Here is a 24,411-nt window from a genome sequence, read left to right as displayed (position 1 = left end):
GCGTGCCGGCGTTGCGGCCAATCACCGACGGACACTTCAACGCCTAGCTCGCGTTCCCGTGAGGGACGGACCGGGAGAGCGGCATCCTAGGGCTGACCAATCACAGACAGCAGCGTCACCGGAGTCGCAGCGCCCCCTTCTTTTCCTGACAGACAGAAACGGCTCTCGGATTGGAGCAAAATGAAGGGCTGCTGACCAATTGCGGACAGTAGCGCTTTTTGTGAGCCCCGCCTCCTGTCTGGCTTTGCCAATGCCTAGAAGCGGTAGCTCCTTTTATCTAATCCCGAGCCAATCATTGGGAGTTTTACGGCACTCCTTGTCTAGGGAACAGGAAGCTTAGTTTTTTTTCCAAGTCGGGGATGAACTACAACTGTCTCTTTATTGAGCTCTCACCATAAATCTTAGCCAGTGTTTTACTTCCGAAGCCGGGGTTATCCACGTGAGAGCCGAGAAGCGTCACGTGACCTCTCGTCCAGCCGGTCGAAACTCGAGCAGTTTCCGGAAGAAGCCGCCGGCGGCCTCTCTAGGCCTCCCGGCGGACTCTAGTCTCTCCTGCTATGCCTGTGCGCCTGCGCCGTGGTCCCCCTCAGCCTCCGCAGAGAAAGACTCTGCACAGGCGCGGGCTTGTGTTGGGGCAGTCCCTCGAGCCCCGCCCCCTGCTCTGACCCAGCGCTGACTGCAGGTAACGGCCAGGACCCGGGGGTCTAGGAGGGTGGGGGTCACATACCCCTTCAGAGGGCGGCTCCGGGTTGACCCGTAATACCCTCCTCCGCATTTAATGGAAGAGGGTTTCAGGACTCCCCATTTGAGAGGGGTGAGGTTCTTCCCCATTGCGGGGTCATCCCGTGCCCTCCACTTTAAGGGGGGTCCTTCACCCCCCCTTTTAAGGGGGAACCAAGTTTCTTCTCATTGGAGAGGGAAGGTCCCAGATTGACACCATTGAGGGGGGGGTCCTATGGCTTCATTTTCAGGGGCATCACAGCTTCTCCCCTGTAAAGTGTGGGGGGGGTGTCACGCTGACTCCCCAGTTGGAAAGGTCTTGTCGGGGGGAGGTTAATGCCGTCGTTCTGTGGGTGAACTCACGGCCTCCTTGGAGGAGGGTCCGACAGCCTCAGGATGGGGGGGCAGTGTCAGGTGACCTCCCGGAGCCAGGAGGGTCGGCGGGTGCCCCCTGCACTGGGAGCTGTGCCCCTGGGCTTCACCCGGATAGAACCCCAGAACCGGCTTTCCTCTCTCTGAACACAGGGGTCTGCACCCCAAAGGCAGCAAGCGATGGGAGTCTCAGAGGCCCCCCCCCTTTCCTCTGCAGGATGGCTTGTGAAACAGGAGGAGGAAAGTTAGGAGTCCCTGGGGACCCCGCACTTGCTCTGGTCTGGGCTCTTATTCAGGGGTGCCTCTGCTGGAAGTGGGGAGACTCTTCTTCTGGAGAACCCAGAATCTGTCCCGCTTTGACCCATTTGTCCACATTGCACACTCTGGAACTAAATGGAACCAGTCTGGTTCTGCTCTACAGCCTTTCAAGAATACAATCGGCGTCTTCCCATCGTGTTCTTTCTTCTCCAAAATAAACATCTCAGGTTCCCTCCATGCAGCCTCGTTCCAGTTCCCTTATCCTCCTCCTTATTGTCCCTTTACCTTCTTTATTGGCTTGTTTTCCAAGGATCCCTGAGGGGAAAGATTTCAGCACAATAGCCTTTTTGATGTGTTTCAGAGGCAGAATTTATTCCACCTGCATGAACTTCGCCTTAGTTCATTTTATTAGCAATTTCTCCTCAGTGAGGAGGAAAAGATGAATGAAAAAAACCAAAAAACTTTATCTTTTCTTTTCCCACAGGGAAGGAAGGAAGGATCCATAATATTCCATTAATAGTTTTTGAAATGTTTTTGCCTCTTAGTTTCCTCAGAATAATCAATACAGCCCTGTGGCATTTTCCAGTCATCCAGGAAATAGTAGCAAGGAGAAATACTCTTGATGAAGAGCACATTTTTTGGTGAATCCTGGCAGCTGGATAGATAAAGGCTGAGGAAGTAGCAAGATAAAACAGGATCGGAAAAAGGAGAAACAAACTCCCCATTCCTTAAATCCTTCGAAGGAGTGGAGGAAGTTTTCCCTCTGGAACGCCTTAGCTCCAGTTAGCATCTGCAGGCTATCATGGAACCAGTCACTTTTTGTTTATCAGTCAAGCTATTGATCTTTCAGGCCATTTCCATTTTGTTGATAGCTGTGGATCTCACTGATTTCTCTCTTTCAGCAGGGACATGGATTCCCTTAGTATCCTTGCCATTTGATGTCCTCAGAGAGCCCGTCTAGGGTAAAACCCCTCATGTCCCTTCCACATAACTTCCCTGTATCTTCATAGTCCTGGCAATGCACTTCAAGAGATTTGCCGTGATCTTGGAACAAGATTGTGACTCCGGAAACAGCCAGAAAAGGTCAATGATTGACTTTTTCTAATTCATGGCAGCTTTTCAGTGTCCCTTTTAAAATGGGACACAGTAGGTAGTCCAGCAGACTGTGGGCATCCATGTTCTGGACTTGATAAAGCAGGGTAGGGGCTTGTTCCTTCCAGGCTTCCCTCGGACATCACTGAAGTACAATTTATTGCCTCTATTGTTAATATTCTCTTTATCTTTACATACACACACACACACACACACACACCCCATCATACTTTTAAGTTATCTTATTTTCAAATTAGCTTATCCCCATCTCCAGCCATTGTATCTCTCTCAGAAGAGTATAAGCTCGCTGAGGGCAAGGATTGTTTTTTTGTGGCATCCCCGGTGATTAGTGTGCAGCAGGCCTACGGTCTGAGCTTTTGAAAGACTTGCCTTGTTTTTGGTCTCTTATTTCATTGAGATCAGGATCATCTGAAGTCCTCCAGTCTCGTCTGCATTTTCTCTCACTTCTGGGTTCCCATAGTTCCAGACAGTCTTGCTGCTTTGCAGATTGTCATCCTGTTGAGTATGACTCTTGTCCATGTCCTTCCATTAATTTACTACAGGGGACCATTTAATCTGCTAGAGGGCATCTTTGCTTTGTGCTGACATCTGAGGAACCCTGGAGCCCTCGGGCTGTCTCATTCCTCACCATGTAACTACCTGTCTTCCTTTCCTGCTGCACATTCCCTGATGGAAGCCCAACTGCTATGGGAGAGCTTCATTGGCTCCCGTCGTGTGTCTGCGCTCTAGCCTTCATAGTTCTTCAGGGATTATCGTGCAGGTGTCTCACAACCATACAAACCCGCATTAGTTTTTAGTTGTTAGCAAGAGAAACTTTTGTTTCTGGGAGAAGCTCGGGACTGTCATTTCCTGGAGGCTTCCAGCCTGTTATTTAATTGTGAACCCAACTGCTTTATTTGTATTATTTTTCCTCAATACCTATACTGAGGGGCAGGTGTTCTGATCTGTCCATTTTGACGTGTGGATGGTCAGGCCAAACTCCTCCATCACAGTGGATCTTGATCTACCTCTGACCGCAGGGAGAGGATGGGGAGCAAGTCCAACACACTTACCCGTCACGGCGTCAGCTCCCTAATGTCATGGTCCTCTTGGAGCACAAGGGACCCACAACAACCGCAGCCAATGCTGCTGGCGAACTTGCCTCGTCCTGCGTGGGCCCCTCTTGTGATACTGGGTCACCGAACACGATTGTCCTATGTCTGTCAAAGGCTCTCAGAAGACTTTTCTCTCTCTTTGTATCCCCAGCACTTGGCCCGGTGCCTGGAGCTCAGGAGATGCTTAAAGTGTGTTCATTGACTGACAGAAGATTGTGGGAGATACCTTGCAGGAGAGAATAGAACAAGAGGGCATTTTTCTCTGTTGATTCACATGCTTTTTAAAAGCCAACACTATTGTCTATGTGTTCTCTACATGTTCCAGTTATGCGTGTGATGGTAAAGATGCAGTTCAGTGGGAAATATTGCGGGCAAAAAGCTGCCGATTTCCTGCTGATACACCTCGTTTCCGAGGGTGCCAATGGTGCCCATGTGGCTGATTACAAAGTGGCATGCGGGTGGGCGGGCACAACAGCAGTCATCGTCCTCTTTCCCAGCTGTGCCCAGTATTGACGGGGTCCTAGAATGTTTCCCACTAGTGTCATTTCCTCTCCTTGAGGGGAATCAATCCCTCTTTGCCCTTCTGACAGTGTTTCCTTTGGAACAGACCTCCTCAAGCTCTCTTACCTGAATGTCACATTTAACCCTCTTTCTTCTCTCTGGCTTCTGCCTCTCCAGAAGCCCACCCGGGGTCATTCTCAGAGGCCAGACATACTGACTCCACTGTTGTTGACAGAGAAAACACTTGGTTGTGCAAATCTTTGCAGATTTTCCATTTGTCTTCTTGGTTTTGTCATCCCTTTATTTTCACCCTTAAAGGTGTTGGGGATAACTGTGTTATTGTCTCACAAGCTCTCTTTTGGACTGGTTTTACTGCCCAGAATCTTCCGTTATTCTCCTTTGGGAGACTGTCTTACAACAAGCATATCATCATAGAAGACTCTCCAGGCTGTTCCACACAAATTGCTTTTAAACCATTTACATAATCTGATATTTTCTCCTAACCCTACAGGACTTGATAATACTCTCCTGATCTTAGGCAAACCACTTAAACTCTGGACCTCACTTTTCTTATAAAATAAAAAGAGTAGATTCCAGCACTGAGTTCCCTTCCAGTCTTAATTCTAAAATCTTATAAAATGATTGCATTCATTTCAGTCAAGTGGAGTAGTTTCTTGTGAGCATAATTAGTTAGGCACAGATTCATACTTCTTGCCTTTAATTTCCTCTAAAATACTATAAGCCATACAGGTAGGAATTGTTTTTAAGTAATGCCAGCTGCTCATAATTCATTTTGCCAAAACTCTGGGTCTCTCGTGTGCTACTTTTGTCTGTTGTTCATTTAAAAATAGTTCAATATGTTGTCGGCGTCTCACTGAAAAACGTATGCGTGTTTTTGTTTTCAGTTAATTCATCCAGAAACTTTGTTTCCTAGGTTTGCAAAGGAGCCTCTTGAGACACAGATGGTGTCTGAGTTAAAATGGAGCAGTCGGCTGTCCACCTGTGGGTGAGAACAGAACCGTTTATAGTGGGCACTTTGCCCCTCCCTCCTCCAGCCAAGTTCAGCCTTCACTATCTCAGAAAGATCTCCACATATGTTCGAACTCGAGCCAGGGAGGGAGGCTACCCGCGCCTCTTCTGGCCCACGTGGAAGCACATCGCCTGTGGCAAGCTGCAGTTGGCCAAGGACATAGCCTGGCTTTACTTTGAAATCTTCGATAGTCTGGTGGCGAGGACCCCCGAGGAGCGGCTGGAGTGGGCTGAGCTGATATCGAGCTGCGCGTGTGAGGAAGATGTGGAGAAGCAGAGGAGCAAGGTAGAGTCTGTGCCCCGCTTTTGGGGGGTTCCAGCAGGACAGAAGCTCTGTGAGCTCAGAGCAATGAGCGCCTAGCGTCTGCTGCTAGTGCTGCAGCCTGACCACCTGCTCCTCCCTGGCAAAACAGTGATCCCACGGGGAAGGGAAGCAGGTGGGCCAGCCCAGAAGGGAAGCCTGGTTCTTCCATAGTTAATTTTTCAGATTAAATGGCTTTAAATACATCATCCTTGGTAGAGGAGCAAACCCCAGGCTGTGATTTCATTCATGTAGGAAACTTTTGTGCAACTTTGTCTTCAAGAGTTTCCTGGGGCACCAAGATGTGGATTTCCCTGTAAAAGCAAATTTTGGGTCAGCACGGAGGCTTTAACTTTTACAGAGAGGTCAGGTCAGGTTTTTCCGTCCACTTTTCCATACAGCCTGTAGCCTGTCATATAATGACACGAAGTAGAAAATGCTAAGTTTAGTTGTGGTAGAGGAACCAAGTTGCCTAAAATATCAGGTTGAGGGGACCTTTGGATTCTGTGGGCCAGCTTTTTTGAGATCAATAAAAAAGATCAATGAAGTAACCTAATCAAGGCTGCCCAGCCAGGTCGTGACCAAGCTGGGCTTACAATCCATGTTTCCTAACATCCACAAAATTCCCCTGTGGCTTAGTATGCCAGATTTTTTTTAATGTGCCATATATGATGTAATTCACATTGGAGACTCAACTCAAGAACCATTGCTACCAAAAAACCCAAAATAAAACAGGATTTGCACTTAGAATTTTGACCCAGAAACTGAAATGAATAAAACTTGAGGGGAAAGTGGGAGTGCCCTAGAGCAAGTAGCATCTGGTCTATGATGCACCCAGATGTTATAGACAATTTATGGGGATTTGTGTCATTAATTTGCTAATCTGCAAACCAAGTGAGCTTAGAGATACTTTTGTTTTTGAAAATCCCATTTCCCAAATACCTCCTAACTTTTCAGGGTTATCTCATGTATAACATCTCTTGGTTGCTCTCTTGGAAGACTGTTCAGTTTTCTTCTTTGTTCCCTTTAAATTTTCAGTGAGCGACTGTGTCCTTTACAGGTGTCAGCATTTAGTCTCCAGAGGGCATCAGGCACATTTATGAATGACTTTGTGTGACCCTGTCACCATTTCTGGAAAACAGAGCAAAAAGGGATATTCAGAAGAGCAGACCAGGGAACAGGAAGTTGTTCCACATTGTCCAGGGCAGAGCAACTAATTAACCAAGGAATGATCAAGGAATGAAGGACTAAAGCAAATTTGGCTCGCCATGTGACTAACAGAATTTGAATAGATCATAAAAAATAAGGCATTTGGACCATCTTCTTCTGGTTCACTTGTACTGATGTTTTAAAAATAGTTTAATTTTTTTTGTTTTGTTTCTATTCTAACAGAATCTTTACATGCTTAGGAAGGAAAGCTCAAAAAATTCAAACTTCCTTATATTTTTTCAGTTCTGCTTAAATTTAACTGTTAATGGGATTTGTAAACTATGCATAATATAGAATTTGATTTTAAATGATAATTAGGTTTTATTAAAAAAAAACCTATAAAATTGAATTTGTAACTTTTGAAACAAAGAACTTAAAAAAATTTAATAGTAATTTTAAAAAATTACTAAATATAACATTTTCTTGTCATTTCTGAGGGTGACTACAGAAGCCTCTCAGCTGTCTTCTTGCATGTTTTTTAGGTAATTGATTCAATTTTTTAAATCCCTACAGTTTTGCCTTTTTTTTTTTTCCTAGAAGCAATTATTGTTAAGTGACATGCCCAAGATCACACAGCTATTAAGCAGCTGAGGCTGAATTTGAACTCATATTCCTCCTGATTCTGGGGCTGGTGCTCTATCCATTGCACCACCTAACCGTCCCCAGCTTTTTAACTAACACATAGTGAATGATCTTATACTTCAGTTCTTTATCTTCTGGTGAAATGAAATGTGACTTCTCTATTTAATTGTAGCCTGGTTGTTGATTTTGTGGAGATAAAAATGTTAATAGTTTCTTATTTCCTTCTTGGACAGCTTTCAGTGGACACTCTTCAGTTCCTGCTATTTTTGTATATACAACAGTTAAATAAGGTTTCCTTAAGAACGTCTTTGATTGGGGAAGAGTGGCCAAGTCCCAGAAACAGATCTCCATCCCCGGACTTGACTGGAAAATCCATCTGTCATAATAAGGTACTTATTGTGGTTCAGACATCATGATAGCTTTGTGAACAGATCACATGTTGATCACACTGAGCCTGGGATCCCATGGTTTGGGATTCCATTTTGAGTCAGTAATCTGTTGGTGAGAGAGGAGGAGGATTGTCAGTCCTCAGCTTTCCTGTGTGTGTTGATGGAGAAGCTACCCATGTGTGGTTAAATTTCTCATCCTTTTAAAAATACATGAACCCTTGCTATTTGCATTTTTGGTAAGATTATTGTTTTGAACTCCAATACGTTTATTATCAATAACAAGTCATTCAAAAAGTATTTATTAAGTACCTACTGTATGCCAGATGCTGGGATAAACTGAATGGTGTCAATCATCAGGTGACTGGCCAGGACATTGCAGTCCAAAGGTAAATTTAACAATCTCATTGTGAACATAAAGCGTTTAAAAAGTATTATGTGATTACCCTTTATAAAGAGAGGTTAGCTATGTCTCCAAAAGGATTTTTAAAAGTTTTAAATGCTATAGAAGAAGTAATGAGATCTGTGGCTCTTTTTGCCCAAATGTAGTTTCCTTGTTTTCTCTAATTTTTTTCTAATTATATATGTTTTCTCTAATACATACATACATACATACATATATATATATGTTTGTTTTTGCTTTGTCTGATAATATGAGTGGTTCCCCCCCTCATTTTAATTCTCTGAGTGGCTTTGGTTTTTTAGGTGTGCTCCTTATAAGCAGCACAAGGTGGGGCTTTGCTTGTTTATCCAATATCACTGCCTTGTTTTATAGACAGTCAGCCTGTAGGCCGGGTGGGACAGCCCCCACAGAGCAGCTTGGAGGCTAAGTATTACAGTTTCCCAGTGTCAGGCCATGCAGAGGGATGGAATTGCATTATCTTTTGTGCAAAACTCCCATTTTGTGGGTGACTAAGAGTCCATCCAACCCATCATTTTGTGGTCATGTGAGAGGCAACATGGCGCCAGCTTTGGAAGAACTGGGAATACCTGGTTTCAAATCCTGCCTCTGACACAAAACAGCAGCGTGGGTATATCATTTCCTCTCTCACTCCCACAACCAACTCTCAGAACATAGCTTCTCCATGAGGTCTTGGTGTGTAGCAACACAGATGGAATTAGGGGTCTAGATCTTCCTGAAAAAAAAAAAAATACAGGGATGAGCCAGGTGGAATTGTGTGGTATTTGAAAATGTTATTCTTGGCAACTGGATAAGCACTATGTCACACACACTGTGGTGCTGGGGCTTCCTCTCAAAAGCATTTTTTTTGTTCAGGGAGGGTCCCTCATCCCTCTTTAAGCTCCAAAGTTTGGTGAAATATCTGCTTTTAAACGATTAAAGCAAGTGTTTCCTAAGCTACGCAAGGATCTGTTATGATTAGTTGTTTGCCTTTGCAGTGTGTTTAATCTGAGACTTTAAGAATACTTTTGAATAACTGAGTAAAGATAAATTCCATCAGCTGACTCCTTTTCCTCCCTGTCCTGCAGATGCTTTTTAAAAAGAATGTGTTGGATCCAATGTTTTGTTGTTGTTGAGTCATTAAGTCATGTCCAATTGTACTTAAATTGGATAATATAGCCCAAGGGGTTTTCTTGGCAGAGGCAATGCAGTGCTGTTGGCCATTTTCTTCTCCTGCTCATTTGATAAGACAAACAGGGTGAAATGACTTGCCTGGGGTCACACAGCCAGCAAGTGTCTGAGGCTGGGTTTGAGCTGGGTCTTGCTGACTCCAGGCCTGGTGCTCTGTGCACTCAGCTAGCTAGCTGCCTCCTATCCAGTGTTAAGGTATTAGAAAAGGTCTTCCTTCATTAAGACTCCTTTCTTTTGATTTTTTAGACCTGGAATGATTGCAGCCACCAAGCCTTTGTCTATAACCATCTGTCCGATCTCCTGGAGCTCCTTTTGGACCCAGAGCAGCTCTCCGATTCCTCCCACTGCACCCACAACAGCCAGGTCTGTCCCGAGGCTGTGCAGGCCCTCAGCTTTCTCATTGAGGGCACCGTCAGCAAAGCCAGGAAGGTCTATCCGATCCACGAGCTCGCTCTATGGCAGCCTCTGCATTCAGAGAGCGGCTTCTCGAAGATTTCCAAAACCTTCTCCTTCTCGAAGCTGGAAGCCTGGCTCAGGTGCTGTTTGACTGCCAACCCGTTTGGTACATCGGCTTGCCTCAAGACTGGGAAGAAGCTGGCTTGGGCTCAGCAAGGTAGGTTCTAAGTTCTTGTGCATCTCCAGCAGGATGATTAGTTGTTTCTGGAATCTAAATGATTCTGTGTCTTCTGTGTCTACCTCAAAAAAGAGTCAGAGAACAGGAAGATGTCCCTTTTCTCTTTTGTCTTAAAGTAACACCATCCTCAAAGAAATGGCCTAAAATGTTTAAGCAAATTATCTTATTCTGCTTTTCCTGTTTTTCTTCATTCGGTGTCATTTCTATTGCCTCAAGAAGCTTTTCTGTGATGCTAGAATTCAAATGTGATTATGTTCTGCTTTGTCCTTGGTGCCAAAATGAATTGGTTAAAACATTTTTTAAATTGATCTTTTCAGTTTCATCTTTAAATGGTGACCTTGAGATGACTTTGCTTGTTGGTTCTCTCACCAACCTTTATTTCAGTTAATTTTCCCTCATCTCCCATGTTTCTCCCTCCTTTTGAAACAATTGTGTCCATCACCTTCATTCTCTCTTCCTATTTGTGAAATTATTATGTTCAGAATCCTCTATCTTCCTCGGAGATTTTGCAAATAAGCTTCTGTTCTAAACTGGTGACATTGAATGCTGTGTTTCCTGACCTGGCAAGTAGATCATGATTTTTGTCATTGGGAGCCATTTTGTAGGCACTTTGGGGCTCCCTTTTAAGATAATGGTTAAACTTTTGTTTGAAAAGTGTAATTCTTTTATCCATTTCCCATTTTTTAGTGCCTTTGATCTGTTTAAATAGGTCAGGCTGCAAATGCCTTCATTACTTCTTATTTTTCTCCTTTTTATGAAGCTCATTTCACAATAATTTTGAACTTTTCTCTACTAAGTCAATAGGTCTTATTGTACACAGGTAGCTGATATGAGAGTGACTTCCACCAGAGTAATGAGTCATAAAAGTGTCTAGATTTGAGGTTTCTCTATAGTGACCTTTCCCCTCCTGACTAAGTTTTCCAGCTCACTATTTCTCAGTCATTACTTTTATCCATTTTTCTTTAAATGGATGTTACCAAGTATTATAAGACAGATTGATTTTATTTAGATAATTCTTCTTGGATTCTTTGCAGAATCCGCTGCTTTTTCATCTGCTGTATGTGTATGTGTAGAGAATCAATAATAAACTTTTATGAAATTGTGCAAGAAGACACTGTGGTCAATCTTGGGGGGGGGAGGCACAAAAAGGGGAAAAAGACAGTCCCTGCTCTTAACAGAGCTCACAATCTAATAAGGGAGAGAACATGCAAACAAAGAGGGACAAAAAGTACATCTTGGATAAGTAGAAAGTCATTAAAAGAAGGAGAGCACTAAAATTAAGAGGGGTTAGCTAGGAAGGTTTAAGGTGAGATTTTAGTGAGATTTAGGGAGCCAAGGAGGTCAGCAGAGGAAGGGAGAGCATTCTGGGCCTGGAGGGCCATCGCTGCAGATTCCCAAGGTCGAAAGATAGAAAGTCTTGTTGGTCAACCAGCCAGGAGACCGATGGTGCCGTATCCAAGAGTGCATGTTGGGGAGTCATGTGTAAAAAGAATGAAAAGGTTGTGAAGGGCTTTGAAGGCCAAATAAAAGGTTTTCTCTTTGTTCCTGAGATCTTGTACTTTAGACAGATCCTTTTAGTGGATGAATGGAGGATGGACTGGAGTGGTGAAAGACCTGTGATAGGCAGGTGACCCCTCAGCAGCCAGTGCACTAATCTGTGCGGTTGGTTTCCTGGTGGCCACTTAGCAGTAACACCCTTTACAATTCTAAGGGATCAGAAAGTCCCAGAAAATCATGTTGCTTGTTGCACTGGGGCATTTCAGCTCTTTGATTTGCCCCTGCAGATAATGTGGACCATCCTGTATTTAATTACTGTTCACTTGTGTCTCCTGGTCTTGTTTTTACCAATCACGTTGAAGTTGATCGAATTCATTTCCTATAGTAGTATGTTCATTTGATGATTATTGAGCAAGAATCTCATGGTTAGAGGACCAGCAACTCAGTAAGTTGGAGGTGAGAGCGAGGAAGGGGAGGGGAGGATTAGAGGCTTTAGGAATAAAGAAGGTGCTTGAAACAGGTCATAGGAAGGATCTGGAAGCAGCCAAGGTCCACTTCAGGAGCATCAGTTTGTCATGTGCCAGATCCATGTGACTTTGAAGCTTTTTCCAGCAATGCTTAAGCAGTGATGGGGAAAGCAGATGGTGGGTTTGACCCTGGTTGTCAGAGGATGGGGATGGAAGGGAGAAAGCAACTAGAGACTGTTGGGCTTTAACAAGATACTGTCCAGCTCAATTGGGAAATGGGACATGGCTTCTGGGGGGCTCCAGGACACATTTTGTGGCCTTGTTTCACCTACTTGTCTGGTGTGCTTGTTGCTCACATATGAATGTCTCCTGATGCTCCACTCTAAATTATTCCATTAAACTGTATTTAATTCTTGTGTGTGCGTGTGTGTGTGTATTTGCAGTTGAAGGAACCACCAAGAGAGCCAAGATTGCTTGTAACACACACGTGGCCCCCAAGATCCACCGCATCGTGGTGATGACCCAGGTGTACAAGCAGACCCTGGCCAAGAGCTCAGAGACCTTGGTCGGAGCCCATGTGAAGATTCACCGTTGCAATGAGTCTTTCATATACCTGCTGTCGCCTTTACGGTAAGCGGGATTGTCGCGCGCGCTTGCGTTTCCCTGGGTAGGAAAGCCTCCTGGTCACATCCCGCCCTTGTGTCTCTAGGTCGGTGACCGTGGAGAAATGCAGGAACAGCACGCTGGTGCTAGGGCCCGTGCAGACCGCGCTGCACCTGCACGGCTGCGACAACGTGAAGGTCATCGCGGTTTGCCATCGCTTGTCCGTCTCCTCCACCTCGGGCTGCACCTTCCACGTTCTGACGCCCACGCGCCCCCTCCTCCTCGCCGGCAACCAGATGGTGACGTTCGCGCCTTTCCACACCCACTACCCCATGCTGGAAGACCACATGGCCAAGACCGGGCTCGCCACGGTGCCCAACTACTGGGACAAGCCGATGGTCGTGTGCAGGGAGAATAACGACGCCAGGATCTTCCGGCTGCTACCTCCCTGTGAGTTCTATGTGTTCGTGATTCCATTTGAGATGGAAGGGGACACGACCGAGATTCCAGGGGGGCTTCCACCAGCCTATCAGAAGGCCCTGGGCCAGCGCGAGCAGAAGATACAGATCTGGCAGAAGACGGTGAAAGAGGCGGGTTTGACAAAGTGAGTGGCTCCTTCCTAATAACAAGAATAGATTTGGTGCATAAAACATGGCTGAAAACCTCCTTCTTTGCAAACCATCAGCACTGTAATTTTCTGGTTCCGGGGCCCCGAGTCTTCCCTCAGAGGGCTGGAGTCCAGGCTTCTCTGTGGCCATTTGTTTAAAGTCTGTGTCTCCTAAACAGTGTGTGGTGTGCCAGGGCCACCAGAGGCCCGCATCCTGCCCTGGAGTGGCTGATAATGGGGTTGGGAAAATGAGGTGGGCAACCAGGGAATGCTATAAGACAACAGAAACCCAGGTGCGGGGCTGTGGGGTGCAGACAGAAGAAATGAGCCTGATCATCAGAGATGTCCTGTGGTGGGTTTGAATCAGATAATGAGCTGCAAGATTTTGGCACGAAATAATAAATGCCCAAAAAGGCCTTTATTAATCATTTACTGCTGTGTGCCAGGCGTCCTTGAGTGCTGGAGGTGCTGACAGGAGCAGGCGAGACAGCCCGTCGCCCCCTCAGAGAGCTCACATTCTAAGGAGAAAAGGCAGGCTGGGGTGGGGAGGATTTGAGGGGGGTGCTTGGAAGAATGTTCCAAAGAGGAACATCAGAGGGGGATAAACAGAAAGAAGGTGGGACCCATCCTCAGAGGACTGTTGGCTCGGGAGCTGGGCCGTTCACTCGGAAACCAATCAGCTTCTCTTTGTGTGGATTTCCACGACTTTGTGATGAGTTACCTTGGAGACTTTGGATGACATTGGACAGCAGTTGGCAGCCGTTCAGGATGCATCTGCCCCTGCTTTTTGCTGAATCCAGCATCCTGAAGTTGTCACTGGGCGGTCGTCAGTCAGCAGGCATTTAGGGAACACTGACCCCATGACAGGCACCATGCTAAGCCCTGGGGAGTCAAAGAAAGGCAAAGGAAAGGACTCTGTAGGGACTTGGCACAGGCCATGGTCTGGCCCTTCTCGCAGTAAGGTTTAGCAAGGAACTCATCAGTGGAAAAAAGTCAGGCAAGCATTTATGAAGCACTGATTCTGGCCTAAGTCCTGGTGCTATGAGTCAAAAGGCTTTCCTTGTCCTCAAGGACCTTACGGTCTGTTGGGGGAGACAAGAAACAAATATATACAAAGTTCTATGCAGAATAAACTGGAGATAACTAATGGAGGAAAGGCTTTGGGATTTAGAAGGTTTGGGGGAAGCTAGTTGGGATCTAAAAGAAATGAGTGAGATTAGCAATTGGAGCAGAGGAGAGAGCATCCCAGGCAGGAGAGACACCCGGAACTGCAGTGAATGAAGGACTAGGTATGGGAAAGTGAGATCAGAAGGGCCGAGGCTGTGAGGGGCTTTCAGCTCTAGACAAAGGGCAGTGGGCAGTGGGGAGCCACGGGGAGACATGATTGGACCCACGTTTGAGAAAAGTCCCTTCAGTGGCTGAGAGGATGGACTCCTGCAGTAATCATGAAGAAGGGGGCAGTCAGGAGAGTCTGCAGAGCAAACGGGCAGGTCTGGGGGGGAGTGTGGGAGAGAAGAGAGAGGGAGGAGTCCTAGATGATGCCCTGCTTGGGAGTCTGAGATCCTGGGCTGATGGGAGGGGAGGAAGGTTGGGGAGAAGAGGATGTGTTATTTTGGACATGTTGAGCTTAAGGTGTTTCTGATCATCCAATTGAGAAGGGAGCTGCAAGGACAGGGGGAGAAGGCTGCTGAGACTTAGTAGCAAAGTCCAAAGAAAGGACCAAAAAGGCCACTTCAGGGCATCTTGTTAGACAAGACTTTTCTGTCTTGAGTGGTCCCAAGTGAGAAGACAAAGGACTGCTTTGTCTGGAGAGATCCTAGAACGGGATCTTCTGTAGACAAATAGCAGAACAAAAAACGGCAGTAACATCCACATCCACGTCTCTTTGTAAAGAATCCTCTCGGCCCGGTCCATTTCCTTTTCATAGCACTTGAAGTAATGGACCTCGGGAAGAAGAAATGGCTGTGACATGATGGAATTTTGGGGGGGCTGTGGGTTAATTTTATGACCTTGAGGTTCCAAGTATAGAGGCTGTTCAGTGGGAGAGGAAATGGAATATGGAAAATAATTCAGCCGATAGAGAGAATCATGTGACTGATAATGATCTAGAATAAAAAATGTTATCTGAGGAGTTAGTAATGCCCTCATGGCTTTTTTTCTTCCTTATCCCCATATCCTTCATTTTAGGGATCAGAGGAAGCAATTCCAGGTGCTGGTTGAGAACAAGTTTTACGAATGGCTGATTAACACAGGGCAGAGCCAGCAGCTGGACAGCCTCGTGCCTCCTGCAGCCGGGTCGAAACAGGCCGCAGGATAAGACGTGCTGCAAGCCATGGTGGGACTTTATTTTTATACGGGACATTTCAAAGTACTTTCTCTATTTTAACAAGAAATAACCCAACAAGCTGGTAGGATAAGGGCTGGACGTCACAGGAGAACGCTCTTTAAATTCCATCCTCAGACTGTTGCTTCTCTTGTCCCCACTTGTCTCTCACACACCTTTTGGGTCCCATATCCCCTTTATGGCTCCTTTTCCAATCCTTTTCTTCTTAGTTTGCTCCAGAGAGACAACTAATGCTTCTCAGGGACATATACATGTCCAGTATATTTCCAGACTTAAGCCAAAACAACGCTTGATTCCTGCTTCCTGGCAGCCTACGAGACAAATGGAAGACCATACAAGACAGAAACATATGCTAATGTCTGGGGGAAAGGGTTTATAACTGGCACATTTATTACATTGTTTTGTCTTATTCTATTAGGTATCAAGAGGGGAGTATCTGATGGGATCAGACAAGGGAGCTAGAGAGAATGGACAAGCCCAGCAAGAAAAGGAATTACACGTGAACCCAATCTTTTTCCCCACACACCTCAAAACAGATTGAAATTCATTGTGAATTTTTTCACAATGTTAATGATTCGGGGTGTTCCTGTGCTTTCTGAGAAAATATGAAGCAGAATGACTGATATTAAAATGTTGATGTTCTGTTACCAGCAGGGTACAGGACACATGCCACATTAAAAAAATTCTTGCATCTCAAAGGTAAGAAGGGAACTATCAGGGCAGCTGTTAGCACTGGGCTCCATTGAGGTTAATTGTCCTGTTTGAAACTTTTGCTTGATTTAAGTCTCTTACTCTCTTTTTACAACATAAGTGGAATTGGAAACAAATTGGCCATATAAATAAAGGATATCACAAACCAAAGAATGCCAATTTTTATCATTTTGAAGATAACAAAGTTGGTAGCAACAGTTCTATGTTATTATTTTTATACTGAAGTATTAGACTGTCGAGTTACAAATGAATAGCTTTTATTTGGAAGCAAAGAAGTTCTCCTTGTAGAACTAATGAAAGATAGTTTTTATTTACTGCAGTTTGGTATGCCTTTAAAACTTTTTTGATGGAAATATGCATATGTATATATGTTGTTATTTCTTGGTGTATAAAAGTCAGAAGAAATATTTTTATATAGAGATTGTTCTAGCGTTTAATCTGTGAAACGATGAATTTTTTTTTTAAAAAAAATAATGTTTATTCTCTGTTCAAAGTTGTAATTAATTGTAAAAAGTATTTTTGCTTTCTTGTGAGAATATAGAGCTTCTACCTTTATGCCTGATATTTTCAAGTAGAGCTATTCTGTGGCGTCAAAATAAAGTTTACATTTTGTTAGAGAAACTTCTTTCCTTTATTTAAGGAAAAGGGGTAAATGCTTAAAGTAGTGTTTTTTTTTTTTTAAATTTTCAGTTACAAATTTTTTCCCTCTTTTTCCCTCTTCCTTCATTATTAAGAAGACAAGCAATACTTATGAAGTCATGCATAACATTTCCACATTATATATGTTGTGAAATTTAAAACCAAGAAAAGTAATGGAAAAAAATATGGTGTCGTCTTCGTTCTGAATCCATCAGTTTTCTCTCTGGAAGTGGCCAGCATTTTTTTTTATCATGAGTTCTTTGAATTTGTCCTGGATCATTGTTTTGATCATAGTAAGTAAGTCTCTCACTGTTGGTCATTGTTACAGTATTGCTGTTACTATGTGCAGTATTCTGGTGTTGCTCTCTTCATCTTGCATCAGTTCATGTAAATCTTCCTGGATTTTTCTGAAAGCATCCTACTCATCATTTCTTATAGCACTACAGTGTTCCATCACACTCATAAACCATAATCGATGAGCATCTCCTTGATTTCTAATTCTTTGCCACTACAAAAAAATAGCTGCTGTAAGTATTTTTGGGTACAAATAGATCCTTTTCCCTCTCTTTGATTTCTTTGGGATACAGATCAGTAGTAGTATTGGTAGGCCAAATGCGATGCAGTTTTATGGCCTTTGGATATATCTACAAATTGTTCTCCAGAATGGTTGAATCAGTTTACAATTCCACCACTAGTTTTTCCACATCCCCTCCAGCATGTGTCCTTTTTTCTTTTCTGTCATCTTAGCCAATCTGATGTATGTGTGATGGTATCTCCGAGATGTCTTAATATGTATTTCTCTAATTAATAATGATTTAGAATATTTTCCCTAAATGATTATTGATAGCTTTTCTTCTTCTGAAAACTGCCTATTCATATTCTTTGACCATTTGTTGATTAGAGAGTGGTTTTCATTTTTATAATTTTAGATTCAATTCTCTGTATATTTGAGAAAGCAGAAATCAGAGAAATTTTTTATAATTTTTTTTCCTGTTTTCTTTATTTTTCCTTCAAAATTTGGCAGCTTTGGTTTTGTTTGTGAAACAATTTTTTTATCTAATGCAATCCAAATTATCCATTTTACCTCCCATGATCCTTTCTATATATAGTTTGGTCATAAACTCCCTATCTATAGATCTGACAGGTAATTTTTTTCTATCATCTTTTAATTTGCTTATAATATCACCCTTTATGTCTAAATCATATATCTATTCTGAGTTCATCTTGGTATGTGGTGTAAAGTGTGGGCCTATTCCTAATTTCTGCCAGTTTACTTTCTAGTTTTCCCAGAAATTCTGACCACATAGTGAATTCTTGTTCTCAGTTCCTTTGTGTCTTTGTTTATTAAACATTAGGCCATTTACTCATTTTCTTCTTTCTGTTGTATATTTATTACATTAATCAACTCCTTTATTTTTTTAGACTGAATTACTATGATTATTGCTTTATTATTAAGGACTAGGCCTGTGATTGGATCATATGGGTTCTTCCCAGTGAGTAAACTCCCTCCACCAATTTAGATGATCATCTGCTTTGCAAACTAGTCTCATAGCTAATAGTTAACATTTATATGTTACTATTTATTTATATAACCTACTATATATGTAAACATAATACATATTACATATTTATATATTTCTACATTATGCCAGGCTACATGCTTTACAATTATCTCATTTGAGCTCACACCACCCTGGGAGAGGTATTCCCATTTTCCAGATGGGGAAACTGACCCAAACAGAGATTAAGTGACTTGCCCAGGAACACAAAGCAAAAGTGAGTTAGAAATAGAACCACTCTCCTCTTTCTCTTTCTCCTCTTCTCCTTTTTTCTTCTTTTTCTTTTCTTTCCCTCTTCTTTCTCTCTTTTCCTCCTGCTCCTCCTTCTCTTTCCTCCTATTTTCTTTTTTTTTTTTTTCTATTCTTCCTTCTCCTTTTTTTCCTCTTCCTCCTTCATTATTATTACTATTAGGTAGATTCTTAGACACATGTATTGTCAGGTCTGGCTTTCAGGGTTATTATCTCTTTTACTTTCATGGAGGTTTTGTACAGATCCTAAGATTTAGAGCTGGCTCAGAGAGGGAAGCCACTTTCTTTTTTTTTTTTTTTTTTTTTTTTAAATAACTTTTTATTGACAGAACCCATGCCAGGGTAATTTTTTACAGCATTATCCCTTGCACTCAACTTCTGTTCCGATTTTTCCCCTTCCTCCCTCCACCCCCTCCCCCAGGTGGCAAGCAGTCCTTTACATGTTGAATAGGTTACAGTATATCCTAGATACAATATATGTGTGCAGAACCGAACAGTTTTCTTGTTGCACAGGGAGAATTGAATTCAGAAGGTAGAAATAACCCGGGAAGGAAAACAAAAATGCAAGCAGTTTATAGGAAGCCACTTTCCTACAGTCACACAGAGTGCAGCTACACAGGGTCCTGGATTTCAAAAGCGCCTCGGAGACCATCTTGCCTAATCTCTTCCTTTCAGAGAGGGAGAAACGGAGGCCTACTGGCACCCAGGCAATAAGTGGCCAAGCAAGGAAAGCCATCTTTCCACTGTCCTCTTTCAAGTCTAGGGCCTTGTGTCAACTAAAAAGAAATGGCCCTTTAAAATGAGGTTATCTCATTCTCTCTCATTGATCTCCCAGTCCCTCCCCCATTTTTTGCTATGCCTTCTCCCCCCTTTCCTGGATTTGTCCCCCGTAGACATTAGCCCAATTTTGAAGAATTACTGCCCCGTGTTCAGTGAAGCAAAGCCTGCCACCAGGTGGGGCGATCGCTTTTGAAATGGAAATTATCAGCTTCTTCTCACAGATCGGGTCCAAAGAGAGGAGTCCTGGGGCTCATGGACCTCATGCTGGAGGAAAACTTGGGCAGGAGCCCAATAGGATCTTACGTAGTCTTTCCATGAAGGTTCTTCCTGACCCAGATGTTCTGACTTCCAGTCTAGCATTTTGTGACACATCGTTTTCCTGAGCTCCCTCCTGGGCCCTCTCGTCTTCTTCCAGACCCGTTCTAGACCCAGTTATGCAGAAGACTCTCAGATGTCCTCACCCTAACCTCCCTCTCAACCTCTGGGTTCCCACCTCCGACTTCTTATTGGATCAAACTGAAGTTTCGTAAACATCTTATTCTCAGCATGTGCAGGAGAGAACTCGTTACCTTCTCCTCTCCCAGACTTCCCTGTTATTGTCAAGGGCACCGCCACGCCCAGGGTCGAGATCTCCACTTAGCTGCCATCCCCGACTCCTCTCACCCTCCATAGCCAGTCTCTTGCCAGGTTGGTAACATCTCCCAGATACATCCCTTCATCACCAGCCCTGTTCTCTGACTCTCTCTAGTTTTTCCTCCACTCAGCTGCCAGAACCATCTTTCTCGGGGGGTTGTTTGTTGGGGCAGTTGAGGGTAAGTGAGGTCATACAGTGAGAAAGAATCAGAAGATTCTTGCCACATCATCTGACCCAGTTTCCTCATCTCTAATATTGGACGGCATCCAATGTTGTTCTGGTCCTGAGACCTGTATCCTAGGCCCCTCGAGGCCTGTTTCCTCATTTTCAGATAGCCTCCAAGGGCCCTTTCAAGCCCTCGATCTCTGAGCTCTGACGTCTCCTCCCAGAAGCCTTTCCTCATCCACAATGGGCTCTTCCTTCTCCCTCCTCCCCAAATCATCAAGAATCTACTCATTTGAATACAGACTGCATCCTTCTGCATTAACAGTCTAGTGCTATGGGATGGCAAAGTGTCCTCGAACTCAGAGCCAGGTCCCACTTAGACCCATCCCGGCACTAGGCAAGTCAGCCCTGAGGGCCCCCGGAGGCCGTGAGATGCTCCTCTGTGTCTGAGGAGTTCCTCCCGGATGGCCAACTCCTTGCCACAGATTTGCTTTTAAAGATTCCTCCAGCAGAATGTAAACTCCTTGAGGGCAGATGTTGTAATGCCTCATGCCATAGTAAGTTGTTGTTGCTGTTGCCAGATCTGTGCTATCTTAGCTTTCCTAGGTCCCCTTAATCTTAGTGCTCCCCTCTGATATCCCCAACTTATCTCCATAACAGTAGCTATCATTGAAATAGCTCTTAAGGCTTTGCAAAGTATTTTACAAATATTATATTACTTGATTCTCACAACTTTGGGAAGTAAATGCTATTTTATTTCCATTTTACAGATAAGGAAACTGAGACTGAGAGGGTAGAAAGAGCAAGTCTAAGGCAGTATTTGAACTCAGGTCTTCCTGGCTCCAAATCCAGCTCTCTCCCCAGTGTTCTATCTGGCTGCTTTTTAGGAAAAGGAATTACTCTTTTGTGTTATGGTTGAGTCAAGGCCTTCCCTTACTTGTTGGCCTGGTGGGCGTTGTGTTTCAGATTACTTTCTATGACGACAAGAACTTCCAAGGTCACCACTATGACTGTGACAGTGACTGTGCTGATTTCCACACCTATCTGAGTTGCTGCAACTCCATCCGAGTGGCCGGTGGGGCCTGGGTAGTTTATGAAAGGCCTAATTTTGCTGGGAACATGTACATCTTAACTCAGGGTGAATACCCTGATTACCATCACTGGAAGGGGCTCAATGACCGGCTTAGCTCCTGCAAGGTCATCCATCTGGTGAGTCTCTGAGACAAAGGCTATTGCTGCTGCTGCTGCTGCTACTTCTCTCCTTTTTCTTCTCCTTTCCTTCTTTTCTTCTCATTCTTTTTTTCTTCTTTCTCTTCTTTCTTTTTCCTCTTTCCTTTTCTTCTCCTCTTCCTCCTCCTCCTTTTCTTCTCCTCCCCTTCCTTCTCCTCCTCCTTTTTTTTTTCCTTCTTCTTTTTCTTCTTCTCTCCTCCTCCTCCTCTTCCTCTTCTTCCTCCTTTTCCTCCTCCTCCTTCTTTCTTTTTCTCTTCTTCTCCTTCTTGTGTTCTTCTTCTACTCGTCTTCCTTTATCTTCTCCTCCTCCTTTTCTTCCTTCTCCTCCTTTTTCTTCTTTTCTCCTCTTCCTCCTTCTCCTCTTCCTCCTATTTCTCCACTTCCTTTTCTTCCTCCTCCTCTTCTTCCTCCTATTTCTTCACTTCCTTTTCCTCCTCCTCCTCCTTTCCTTCTCCTCTTATTCCTTCTTCATTATCTTCTCCTTCTCCTCCTACCCCTCCTTTTTTATTCAATTTTATCTTATTTTCAATTCCAGAGTTTCTCTTTCCATTCACTCCCCTACCCAAAAAGAAGTGAATAAAAATAAAACCCACTACAAATAGGAATCATGTGCAACAAATCGCCACATTAGGCTTGTCCAGGAAGAAAATGAAAAAAAAAAATGGCAAAAAGCTAGAAAAGGAATGAAAATATGCTTCAGCACACACACAAAGTCAACTGTCCCCTAACCTGGAGGTGGATGCATTTTTCATCATGAGTCTTTGGTCTTATGGGTGGGCAGTGTGTCGAACGGTTCCCAATTTGATACGCCTTCTTTTGGATTCTCCAGCTTATCACGGATTAACCTGTCTCTTAGTTATAATCACACAATTATATGCCATGCCTTAACCAAGTGGTCCAGTATTTCTGGAGTTCACTTCTTCCCCTCCACCTTCCTCCTTCATTCTTTTTCAAAGCACAGCTCAGCCGCTGATTCCTGTACAAAGGCTTTCTGAATCCCTCCAGTCATTTGCCTGTCTTCCTCTTGAAATGACATTGGATTACCTTGTATATTCTTTATATATTCTTGTAAACCCACTGTTATCTCCCCAGTAGACTAGAAGCTCCCTACGGGCAGGGAATGATTCATGTTTTGTCTTTGTCATCCTGGCTTCTAACATAATTGTTTACCCTGAGTGGAAACTTAATATTTATTGTCTTCAATTAAAAAAACCTAAGGACCATTTTATACTAGACTCTATATTAGACCAATAATACTCTATGGGCCTATTCTGGGCCTAGATTTGAGACAGAAGTTCCCATTCATTTCCATTGCCCTTTTGGGTTGCCAAGTTTGACAAGTGATTGTTTTTCCCTAGTTTGTATTAATAGCTTTAATTTTTTACTTCTCAACATAACCTAACCTTTTCCCCACCCAAAGAGTCATCTCTTATTGCAAAGAACGATGGTGATGGCCAATATTTATCTAACACAATGACGTAGGTGAACATGGTACCTCTTTGATGCTGACAAAACCTTAGAGAGTAGATGCTATTATTATCCCCATTTTACAGACAAGGAAACTGAGTCTGGGAGCAATCAAGTGGCTGACTCAGTGTCACACAGCTAATAAATTTCTGTGATAGGATTTGACTCCAAATCAAACCCTCTGGTTACTATACCACCAAGAATTCAAAAGAAAGAGGAAATTAGTAAAATTAACCAATCTAACCAAGTTCAACATTATATCCAGTCCCCCTCCTCTGCCAAAATGGGAAGAAGTTACAGTCTCATATCTCCTCTGACTCAAACTTGGTCTTTATAAGAGTAATTAATTTTAGGATATAGAGCACCAGCTCCCACCTGAGTTCAAATCTGGTCTCAGACACTTAACACCTCCTCGCTGTGTGACCTTGAATAAGTCACTTAACCCCAAATGCCTCAGCAAAAAAAAAAAAAGAGTAATTAATTTTTATTATTAGGATCATTTCTCATGGGAGGCTAAGTCACTTCTGTCTCGTTAACTCTAGTCAGTGAAGCGTGGGAGTCGGGAATTAGTGGACTAATGAGCTTCTTATTGGCGGTCACGGACCCTGTTGCTCTTTTTGAGGGCTTCCCTAAGGGCCTGTGCTCATTCTTGCCTCTGTCTTCCAGTCGAGTGGAGGTCAATATAAGCTCCAGATCTTTGAGAGGGGAGACTTCAGTGGCCAGATGTATGAAACCACCGAGGACTGCCCTTCCGTCATGGAACAGTTCCACATCCGGGAGATCCAGTCCTGTAAGGTCCTGGATGGGGTCTGGGTCTTCTATGAACAGCCCAACTATCATGGCCGGCAGTACTTCCTGGACAAGAAGGAGTACCGGAAGCCTGTGGACTGGGGCTCCCCATGCTCTGCGGTTCAGTCATTCCGCCGCATCGTGGAGTGAGGGAGGGCGCCCGGGGGTTGGGAACGGAGGCTGGATGCCGCGGCCCGGTGGGCAAAACCCCAACTGTAAATAAAGCAATGGAGAAGCACCCGCGGATGGCCTGGAGTGGGTTCTGTCCGGCGCTTCTTGGCTCCAACAGGGAGCTGCCACCCGGGGTCCGAGGGCATCGGCCACTCCTTTGTCCAGGTTCGGTGTCCAGCTGCAGAACCTGCCATCTCCCTCCGGCACTGGGAGTCCCACAAGCTCATATTGGCTGTTAGTGAGAGTTTTCCTTCTGAAAGAAATAGAGTTAAACCGGCAAGTCCAACACCCAAAGTGGGAATTCCCTCTACTACAATTTAGAACTTTAAAACGACTCCTAGGGCTTAAAAGGTTAATTTTAGATTTAGATGTGATCAGTAGTGTCAGAAGTCGCTTTAATAAGTTATTTGTGGTTATAAAGCTGGTCTTCCACCTTCTAAGCCATTGAGGAGACACTGTGGCCCAAGGAGAAAAGGGCCTCGGCTGTCCAGGGAGAGGACCTGGGGCCGGGTCCTAGCTTCCCTACTTGTTATCTGTGGGACTCTGAGCCAATCTTTTAACTTCCCGTCCTTTATTTCCTCATCTGTGAAAGGGGAGATGATCCCTAGATGACTGGGGACGTCCCTTGCGGCCTGGAGATGTGATCCCACAGAGCTCAAAGTGCATGGTCAGTGTATGAAGGGACCCTATCCTTGGTCTATCCCCCCAG

At 44.1% G+C, this 24,411-nt stretch overlaps 2 protein-coding genes across 3 annotated transcripts; both read left to right on the top strand.

Moving 5' to 3' along the window:
- The first annotated feature begins 351 nt into the window (after positions 1-351).
- On the top strand, positions 352-16,172 carry TBCCD1 (TBCC domain containing 1). Of its 2 annotated transcripts, none has more exons than XM_051991820.1 (8): positions 352-682; positions 4,993-5,373; positions 7,413-7,568; positions 9,403-9,769; positions 12,198-12,384; positions 12,464-12,961; positions 15,152-15,289; positions 15,727-16,172. In XM_051991820.1, exons 2-7 carry the CDS (start codon positions 5,038-5,040, stop codon positions 15,279-15,281), a joined length of 1,674 nt encoding a protein of 557 aa, XP_051847780.1. In that variant the 5' UTR covers positions 352-682; positions 4,993-5,037; the 3' UTR covers positions 15,282-15,289; positions 15,727-16,172. The 2 variants fall into 2 exon arrangements, with proteins under 2 accessions (XP_051847780.1, XP_051847778.1); XM_051991818.1 differs by having other exon boundaries at positions 361-682; positions 15,152-15,299.
- A 4,212-nt stretch (positions 16,173-20,384) lies between these two features.
- CRYGS (crystallin gamma S) lies at positions 20,385-23,769 on the top strand. The gene is made up of 3 exons (XM_051996481.1): positions 20,385-20,472; positions 20,863-21,254; positions 23,409-23,769. Exons 1-3 carry the CDS (start codon positions 20,385-20,387, stop codon positions 23,679-23,681), a joined length of 753 nt encoding a protein of 250 aa, XP_051852441.1. The 3' UTR covers positions 23,682-23,769.
- Positions 23,770-24,411: the final 642 nt, after the last annotated feature.

Source organism: Antechinus flavipes, chromosome 4, assembly GCF_016432865.1.
Source record: "Antechinus flavipes isolate AdamAnt ecotype Samford, QLD, Australia chromosome 4, AdamAnt_v2, whole genome shotgun sequence".
Lineage (NCBI taxonomy): Eukaryota > Metazoa > Chordata > Mammalia > Dasyuromorphia > Dasyuridae > Antechinus > Antechinus flavipes.
Note: the sequence above shows the minus strand (reverse complement) of the source record. Positions and strands in the feature narration are given on the sequence as shown.